We start from the raw sequence: 10,293 nt of genomic DNA on the forward strand, positions 1-10,293 counted from the left end.
TGACACACACACAACACACATATACACACACTCTGTCTTAGTGGACAGACACTTTATCCTGGAGGTCAGGTTTCCATTTCGTGTAGTAAATATCAGGCAGAAAGCTCCTCATTCCTATTTGCATGTGCCCTTCCTCCTCCTCATCCTCCTCTTCATCCTCGTCCTCCTCATCCTCCTCCTTCTCATCCTCATCCTCCTCCTTCTCTCCATCCTCCTTCTCATCCTCCTCCCTTCTTCATCCTCCTCATCCTCCTCCTCTCATCCTCCTCCTTCTCCTTCCTCCTTCTCATCCTCATCCTCCCTCCTTCTCATCCTCCTCCTCCTTCTCATCCTCCTCATCCTTCTCATCCTCCCTCCTTCTCATCCTCCTCATCCTTCTCCTCCTCCTTCTCCTCCTCCTCATCCTCCTCCTCTCCTCCTTCTCATCCTCCTCCTTCTCATCCTCATCCTCCTCCTTCTCATCCTCCTCCTCCTCCTCCTTCTCCTCCTCATCCTCCTCCTTCTCCTCCTCCTCCTCCTTCTCATCCTCCTCCTCCTCATCCTCCTCCTCCTCCTCCTCCTCAGGCTCCTCGGTTCCTCTCCAGCTGGGTCTCCCGGTGGCGGTGCCTCCTCAGTACAGCGGGCTGAGGGAGGTCAGCATGGAGGCGGTGAGGGCTCGTCTGCGACTCCTCTACCACTTCTCTGACCTCATGTACTCCTCGTGGAGGCTCCTCAACCTCAGCCCCAACAACCAGGTAAATAAAGAAAGACAGGAGAACACTGATCATCTCTGCAGACAGATGTTCTGCTTGTAGTCCAGATGTTGAGATGAACTGCTGCTGTTTCCTCCTTCACTTGTGAGGCTTTTACTGAGTTTGAGACAGCGAGAGTTCTCAGTCTACTGGAGGAACACGTAGAACCGCTTTATATCTGTGTGTTCTCTCTGACATCAACATTTATGGTAAATTCTTTCTGTGCAGAGCTGTACGTCCCACTACAACGCCGGCACCTGGGGGATCGTTCAGGGCCAGCTGAGGCCCCTGTTGGCCCCCAGGGTCTACACTCTGCCCATGGTGCGCTCCATAGGCAAGACCATGGTTCAGGGGAAGAACTACGGACCCCAGATCACCGTCAAACGGATCTCCACACGGTCAGTACCACACGGGCCTCTGTCTGTGTTTATGTGTGTGTTTAATGAAGGTGGAAGAGTATTGGTTATGGTGAAAGGATTTTAACGAGTACTTTTTGGGCTTTTATTTAAAAGTAAAGAAATTAAATGAGAGAGGAATGACAGGCAAAGACAGATCAAAGGTTGGAATCGAACCCTTGTGATGACAGTATAAGTTGTTTCTCTGTGACCATCAGGACAACCTCATTAAAATGTGTTTTTATATACAGAATTGTTAATTTCATTACCAATAGAAGTGAATTAAGGTGGAAAACCAGTGTAATCTATATATGCAACATTTTTTCAAGTGTTACCAATGTTGCAAAAGAATGGAGCCTCTTAATGCATTTATATATATGGAACTATTTACATATTTAACAACTGTACTTACAGCCTCTCTTCTCCTCTCTGCGTCAGTGTTCAGCAGAAATTTTAAAGATTTTTTGTCTCAGTCAAATCAATAATGTGCTGAAGGTTTATTTGGGACAAGATTTGAAATGAGACATATAGAATAGAAAAAAATGGGGGAAATATCACAATTTTTCTGTCCGAAGCGTTTGTGGCATGTTGTGTTCAATGACCGTCGGAATGATGAATATCAGACGACAAGTTTTTACTTCTGGCTGTGATAAACGGAGAAGTTTTGGTGTTTTGAGAAAACATGCTTTTTGATCCCGCCGGCGGGTTTTGAGGTTCAGAGGTTTAAATAATGCAAAAGTAAAAGAAAAGTTAATAAAGTTAGAATTAAAAAAAAAAAGATGTCTTCTGACTCAAAAGCAGAAGTAAAGAAGAACTGATGATGAAAATGAAGTAGTTAAATAAAACCCTCGTGACTTTATGACGTGTTCTTTTAAACTCTCCTTCAGGGGTCGGAAGTGTAAACCGATCTTCGTGCAGATCGCCCGTCAGGTGGTGAAGCTCAACGCCTCCGACCTCCGGCTGCCATCGAGGGCCTGGAAGGTCAAACTGGTGGGCGAAGGGGCCGACGACGCGGGGGGGGTGTTTGACGACACCATCACAGAGATGTGTCAGGTAAGGACGGATCACCTGACCAATGATTCCGGAGAAGACAGGAGTTTACTGGATGCGTCCTGATCTTTGTTCCGTTATCGTGTGTTTTGTAGGAGCTGGAGACCGGAGTGGTCGACCTGCTCATCCCCTCCCCCAACGCCACCGCAGAGGTCGGCTACAACAGAGACAGGTGAGGAAACAACGAGGGAACAGAGCTCTTTATCCATCCTCACTGTCCACCACTAAAGACCCTGCTGCTCTGAAAGATGTGGGATGAATTTAAGTAGAGACAAACTGTTATTATCAGTATGATATTTAACCATCTATAATAGATGATTAATTTTGTTTTGCAAGATTATCATTTCAAACATGTCTACCTTAAAGTATGTGACATTTAAATAAAACCATGATACTTTATGTACTATATGGAATAACACACAATAATCCCACAGGAATAAAAGGGACACAAAAAGGACAATCTGACAAATTTCTTCAGTATTATTATTTTCCTTTTTAAAGATGATATTGATACTTTGGCAGCTCATTGATAAAAAATTAAATAATAATAAAAAATAAATGTATTTGTATAGTGCTTTATAAGATACTCAAAGGCACTTTACATGGGAAAAACAGAAACAATAAAAGCACAACAATATAAACAAGGCGTTCTGATACTACAAGGTATCCAGATACTCCAAAGCAGATAAAAGAAACACATTTACAATATTTTTTTATATTATTTTGTGGGGTTTATTTAATAGAGATAGTGCACTAATAAATAAATTTAATAAAACATCTCTCTAAATGCGCCACAATTAGCCATAAGGCTATTTTAATGTTTAAAAAGTCACCCTAAAAAACAGAATATAAGATTAAAGTTATTCATCATTTATAAGCATGCAGAAACCATAATAAAAAGAAGAGAGAATATTAATACAAGTAGATTGAACATTGTCAAGTACTCTGAAGACATGCAACACAGAGGCTAAAAAAAAAACATGCAAATGAATGAGGGATTATTATGTTAATAGAAACATGGACTAACGACAAAGATTCATGTTCATTACCTTTGTCTTTATTTTTCTTCCCCGAGCTAGATCTTTCATTTAACAACTTAGATTAATTAGATTTTCTTACATGCATTTGAAGCTCCATGACATCTCTTGCCGCCCTCCTTTCTATCTTTGTCTCTTCGTCAAGGTAAAAGTCAGTCACCATGGTAACCCTGAAACACGAGAGTCAAACAAAGCAGCTCCCATTAAAGCTCCATCCTCACTTTTGAAAACTTTAATTAGGTTTTCAAAATGTAAAAAACTGTTTTTTTAAGTTGCACACGCTGGAATGTCACTGCTGAAACCCCAAAGTGTTACATTTGTTATAGAAAACTCTAGCTTGTAATGCTGGATGATGTGAAAATGGGATTATATTCAATTATAGGGACAGTCTTAATGTTTTTCAGTGTAAAGAAAATCAATGTCCTGCTGTGGACGTATTTTAGACACCTAAAAGAATCAATATCAGTTTAAGTGAACGCTATATTTAGAATATTTTCACCTCTTTATCTTGATGTCAGACAGACTTTTATGACAAAGAAACACATTTAAACCAAACTATATTTCTGCCTCCTCTAATCTGCTCAGGTTCCTCTTCAACCCGTCGTCCTGCATGGACGAACACATGCTGCAGTTCCGGTTCCTGGGCATCCTGATGGGCGTGGCCATCCGCACCAAGAAGCCCCTGGACCTCCACCTGGCTCCGCTGGTGTGGAAACAGCTGTGCTGCATCCCGCTGCAGCTGGAGGACCTGGAGGAGGTGGACCTCCTCTATGTGCAGACGCTCAAAAGCATTCTTCACATTGAAGACAGCGGCATCACCGAGGAGAACTTCCACGAGGTGAGGACACTTTTTATGATTTTAATATTGGGATGGATTGGATATGTGGATACTTTCTTGTGTCTTTGGCATTGTTTTGTGGTAGATGATTGTACATGTTTTTATTTATATATATATATGACAGATGCAGTACCAGTCAAAAGTTTGGACACACCTTCTCATTCAACTACTTTGAAGAATGTAAAATATAAAACATATTCTGGTTTGTTGAGCATTTGTTTGTTTACCACATAATTCCATATGTGTTCCTTCATAGTTTGGATGTCTTCAATATTAATCTACAATGTAGAAACAAATAAAAATAAAGAAAAAGCATTGAATGAGAAGGTGTGTCCAAACTTTTGACTGGTACTGTATATGTATGTATACATTTAGATAGAAAATGGATATTCTCCGAGATTAAAGTCTCTTAAAGTGGGCCTTCTCAGAAGAAAACAACACACTGATTTCCCAAGAAGGTCCCAGAGGGGCTGAGAGCCCTTCTGACGCTGACGTTAGCTCAGCTTGTTCCTCTGATAACTTAAGATCTCGACGTCTGATGACTAAAATCCTTCATCCAGTTAATAATGCAGAAGTCCTATAAAAGTGTATTGAAACTGGGTAAAAAGTCAATTAATGAAAGCTTCATGCCGACAACCACAAGACTGATGCTGCACAAAGAGGATATGTCGCCACTGACAGGTGACCAAATGAAACGCACCTTGCAAAACTACAGATTTCTCTGGTGAAAAAGTTGTTGGAAAGATTTAGGATAATTTAAGCACACAGCTCAACAAAATACATAACATAGGTCAGGTTGTTTTTAGGCATTTCAATGTGAAAAAGCTACATATTGAACCTTAAACCGTCACAAAAAAACAAACTTCATGATGTCACGCTGCACCACACCCAGTGAGCTCTGATTCAGAGGAGAGTTAATCCGTCTACAGCCGGCAGAGCAGAACAAAACCAAAGCAAACGTTGGTTCTGAATCTCTGCGCAAAGTTCAGACTCAGAACTGGAAACAAAAGAGTGACAGAAACAGTTTGAAGCGTTCTGAGAGCTGGGTGTGAGCCCCGCCAAAACCCCCCCAACAGAAAGCCAACGTATCCCCAGAAGCCCCTCTTCTGTCCAAACTAACCTCACACAACCCCGACACTGTAAAGCCCTCCGGCGCTGCAGGAATGCCAGCGCCGAGGTCTACGCAGCGTATATCCTGTCTGCCAGAGACCTGGACCCGATCCCAGACTAGAAGAGGAGAGAGGGGAGGGAGGGGGAGAGGATCTGCTCCTCTGCTGGCAGACGAGCTGTCAAATGTCTCCGTGATGATATCATAACCCCGAGTTGACAGGACAGTGAATAAATGATTTGATTTCAGCTTTTGTAAACGATCTGTTGAATCGTTAATTCAATCAAAGGAAAGCTTTTACAGACGAGTGTTGCTGAATAGAAACGCTCTGATGGACTGTTGATTCAACAAATCAATGAAACTAATGATTCTCTGGCTGCTGAACGTTCTAAATCTACCAGGCTGATATTTCTGCTGATAAAAGCTTATTGATAAATATCTGTACCAGTGTTTGCTGATGAGTAAAGAGAAATTTACTACACACAGATAGTTCACTGATAAAAACACTATTATATATTAATACAAAGAAGGACAACTTGTTTTTAGATGCTTTAGAAACAGGAGCTCTTAAAAATCTACATTTGAGTAAATATTTAGCAGCCAAATCAAATAGTTTTCAGGATATTCAACCTTTGTTTCTTTATAATGCATTTAATACTTGACTTTTTTCTTTACAGTTCTTGTAAAAAGGTAATAAAGTAGTTTATAAATTCCTCCTCGTCATTTTGGAGGTTGAATTATGGCGTTTTACAGTCTATGAGCATATCTATGAGTTACACTCATCATTTTGTTTGTACGCACTCTGGCGTTTCGGAGAATAATGCAGTGAACAGCACATATTTCATATCCGTTCATGCTCCGAGCTCCCACGCCGTTTGCGGAGACTCACGCTACGACGCCAAAAGAGAGTATAAACAAAGCTGAAGAAACAACCTCACCATCACACAGTCTGTTCACCTGTAAAACACCTCGTTTAGACAAATATCTTGGTCACATTTGACTCCTCTGGCAAAGTTACTACGTTAACATGGAGCCCATACTGTCACTAACTGCATTCTCTGAATAAATATTATCACATTTTTTGGAGAAACTAAAAAGAGATTACAGAAAGAAAAGTATTCAGCCTTCATTTAAAATAATTGTCTGGGAGTTTGTTCCATATAAATGGAGCATTAAAACTGAATGCTGCTTCTCAGTTTTTGGTTTTGACAAATGTAGATCTGAGAGGTCCGGATGGTTCATAATATTGCAATAAAATAAAATTATATATATATATATTTACATATATACAAATCTTTAAATAGATATATAACTATGGAGTGATTTTTGACAATATATGTTCAAATGAAAAGGCTCAAACCACAGGGTACCTTTAACTGTAAATGAGTCGTCTTTACAATAAACAGTAATAAACATAAAGTCCTCTGACAGCAGCATCATTTACTGGACGTTATTCTTTGTGTCTCAGATGATTCCTCTGGACTCCTTCGTCGGGCAGAGTGCGGATGGAAAGATGGTTCCCATCATCCCCGGAGGAAACAGCATCCCGCTCACTTTCTCCAACAGGAAGGAATACGTGGAGAGAGCCATCGAGTACCGGCTGCACGAAATCGATCGCCAGGTAAACACGAGAAAGTGTGTTTGATGTGAGGAAAACCAGAGGGGGGGGGGGTACTTAATGAAGGAAAAGTGTAGAAATACGTAGTTTATCTTATTATGCAGAACGGCCTGTTACTGAATTATGTATATTGTATTTATTATAATTATTGTTTATCATTTTAATGTTGCAGCTGGTAAAGATGGAGCTTATAGTTTTTTCTTTTCTATAGACTTTGATTGTGAATTTCACCAAGCAATCAATGGCGTCTTATCTTTATCCATAAATATAACATCATCATCTATTGATTGATGTTTAATATGAGTGAATTATTAATCAGAATCTACTGCAAAGTAAAGACAGTAATGCCGGCCGGTATCGGGAAGGTTCACTACAAGACAGGACGGGCCGCGGCTAACTGGTTAGCATGCTAATATCAGGCAACAGAACACAAAGTCTTTGACACAACGTCAGCACTTCACATTCTGTGGATAATGTTCATTTTTAAATGTTTTGAACCAAAACTCTCTCTAGATCTTACACATTGAACCTTTTTTAAACACAAATATTCAAATAGTTTCTCCAAAAAGAACGTTTCGATTCCTCACAACAATTCAAGAACGTTTTTGTCTGTTTCTTCAGCGACGGTTTGTTCTGTAAAATGTAGTTTCTAATGAAAACGGCTCACTGTGAGAACCAGAGAAACACTTAGTGTGTTAATTAACGAGTCTTTGAAAGTAGTTCCTGAATCATTTTCTGTTATCACCTAATTGTTAGAGTATTTTTTAAGGCAAAAAACATTTCTACGTTCCAGCTTCTTATTTGCAAGATTGTACATTTCTTATGTTTGGATTTAGATTTGAAGATGTTTCTTCTGATAGTTTATGAACCAACAGTTATTGGTTTGTCACAGCTGTAGACTTTTACTTTAACAGAACTTTCATTTAGTTTAAGCACCTAAAAAAATGTATTTTCACCTCCGTCCTCTGTTGTATTTTGTTGGAGGCTGCATCTAAACAGAAAATCTGTCTTTTCATAACCTGAGTGGACCGACCCGTATTGATCTCAGACATAAAGCCCCGCCTCCTCCTCCTCCTCCTCCTCCCTCAGGTGGCGGCGGTGCGTGAGGGGATGTCGTGGATCGTCCCGGTGCCGCTGCTCTCCCTGCTGACGGCCAAGCAGCTGGAGCAGATGGTGTGCGGCATGCCGGAGATCTGCTGCGACGTGCTGAAGAAGGTGGTGCGCTACAGGGAGGTGGACGAGCAGCACTCTCTGGTGCAGTGGTTCTGGCAGACGCTGGAGGAGTTCTCCAACGAGGAGCGGGTTCTCTTCATGCGCTTCGTCTCCGGACGCTCCCGGCTGCCCGCCAACACGGCCGACATCTCCCAGAGGTTCCAGATCATGAAGGTGGACCGGGTGAGTCTGAGAGCTGCATGTCGGCACGCCTCATAACGTAGAGGGAGGATTAAAGGTTAGTTTATGATTTACTCAGGATGGACAGAACCTTTTTTAGGTTTGCAGGTAAGATGGAAGAAAAGAAAAACAGCTGGCTTTGTTTAAATCTAAGTTTTTCTTTTAAGATTATTTTTCAGCATTTCTTTGTCTTGTTTTTTATTTAATAAGACAATAAAGAGGCAGAGAGGAAACCATTCAGTTATCAGGACGAACCTGACATCTAGTCTTTGTCCACACAAATATGGATGTTTTTTTAGATGGATGATTTCCCCTAATTTAAAAATAAAAAATACAGTTTACATAAGAATGCTGTATATTCTGAGCATTACAGTCATTACATTACATTACAGTCATTTAGCAGACGCTTTTATCCAAAGCGACTTACAATTGCTCTCCACTACGCCACAGCCGCCGCATAAACATAATTTTAGTAACTTAAAATTCTCAAACAGTAGAAATGAACAGTAGTTAGTTATTTATTTACAGTTATTTGACGCCTATTTTTGGCAATTTCTCATAAGTTTTAGGAACCAAATATTTTAAATAAACTCTCACATGTAAATAAACAGAGCACTGCTTTTACTTCCATGTTCTTCTACATTCATGCCAATGACCAAATCTTCAAGGTGAGACTGAAAACAGGTTTTTTCTTCACCTGAATTGAGCACGTTTTCCTATTTGTCCCTCATAAGCATTCATTTCTCTTCTGCTCTGGACTTCAGCTGCAACGTTCAGCAAACGTTGCACAATCAGCGTCATGACGGCTCCTTTTAAAGTGAAGCCAAAGCATCTGGATAGGTTAGGAAGCGCTTGATTTGACATGCAGACGTTGATATTGCGGAAAAGTCCAAACTGATTAATCGTGCAGCCCTGATGTGATGTATTTCCACTGTGTGAACCAAACAGGCTGTTAGTTATGGGGAGTTAGGAACACGTCTGATGACTTCACTGGTCGTTCCTGTGTGTGTGTGTTTGTTTATGTGTGTAAATGTGTGTCCCCCCCCCCACAGCCGTACGACAGCCTCCCGACCTCTCAGACCTGCTTCTTCCAGCTGCGTCTGCCTCCGTACTCCAGTCAGGCCGTGATGGCCGAGCGGCTTCGCTACGCCATCAACAACTGTCGCTCCATCGACATGGACAACTACATGCTGTCCAGGAACGTGGACAACGCCGAGGGCTCCGACACGGACTACTGACGCAGACACTTCCACGCACACACACAAACACACACACACACACACACACACACACACACACTTACAACCCACGAGCGACGGCATCATCTGAACACAGAGATGCTTCGTCATCGCTGCAGCAGTCAAAAGGAAAACTCCTGAGCAGACGGGCCACTTTTTAAATCCATTTTACGTACTTTCACGCAGCACACAGTTTCATTTCTCCTGGTGGTTTATTAGCAGTTTTTAAATGACACAAGAAATCCACATGAGAAGTGCATTTAGTGTTAATTTCTTCTTTCTTTTGCTCATTACTCCACATCCCATTTTCAGGGTTTCTGCATGGAGGTTTGTTTATTTGTTTGGACATGTGTATAAAATATTCACGCAGGCGGCGAGAGGAAGAAGAAGAATATTGTACATTGTGTAAAATGCTTCATTAGGAAAATGTTTTGCATAATATCCATATTTATTGTTTTCATTGCCGATGCCGAGTTTCCCAAAGCATTAAAAACAACAATAAATGCTGCATAACTGATCTGGTGTTCGGTTGGTTTGTTAAAGAAAGACAAGCGTTTCCTCTCACAGAGCAGACGTCACATTTATTTATTTCAGAAGTACAAAATATCACAAAAGGCCATCTTCAATGAGTAACTAAAACGTGAAAAACTATGTACATAAAGGAAAACTTCTACTCGTCTAGGTTTAGTGTTCAACCATCTGATGGTGTCGGTTAAAGGAAAGGTTTGGATCTTAATCTCAAAACGCTGTTAAGGGCTTTTTTCCGTGCAATTAATTCACACTTTAATATCTATTTATCTTCTAACTGATGTTTTTGTTATTGGTACTTTTCCACGGATTATTCCGCAGCAAAGAAGCCACATGTTTTTGCCAGAACATGTCGAAT

General features: G+C 40.9%; 1 protein-coding gene across 1 annotated transcript in view; it reads left to right on the forward strand.

Moving 5' to 3' along the window:
* The window catches only part of herc1 (HECT and RLD domain containing E3 ubiquitin protein ligase family member 1), a 70,711-nt gene extending 60,787 nt beyond the window's left edge, over positions 1-9,924 (forward strand). The window contains 8 exon segments of the mRNA XM_054616204.1: positions 565-734; positions 960-1,129; positions 2,014-2,179; positions 2,272-2,348; positions 3,799-4,051; positions 6,628-6,780; positions 7,867-8,172; positions 9,222-9,924. Of these exon segments, the coding sequence (XP_054472179.1) occupies positions 565-734; positions 960-1,129; positions 2,014-2,179; positions 2,272-2,348; positions 3,799-4,051; positions 6,628-6,780; positions 7,867-8,172; positions 9,222-9,407 (1,481 nt within the window). The 3' untranslated portion in view covers positions 9,408-9,924.
* Positions 9,925-10,293: the final 369 nt, after the last annotated feature.

This window comes from Anoplopoma fimbria, chromosome 2 (genome assembly GCF_027596085.1).
Source record: "Anoplopoma fimbria isolate UVic2021 breed Golden Eagle Sablefish chromosome 2, Afim_UVic_2022, whole genome shotgun sequence".
Classification (NCBI taxonomy): domain Eukaryota; kingdom Metazoa; phylum Chordata; class Actinopteri; order Perciformes; family Anoplopomatidae; genus Anoplopoma; species Anoplopoma fimbria.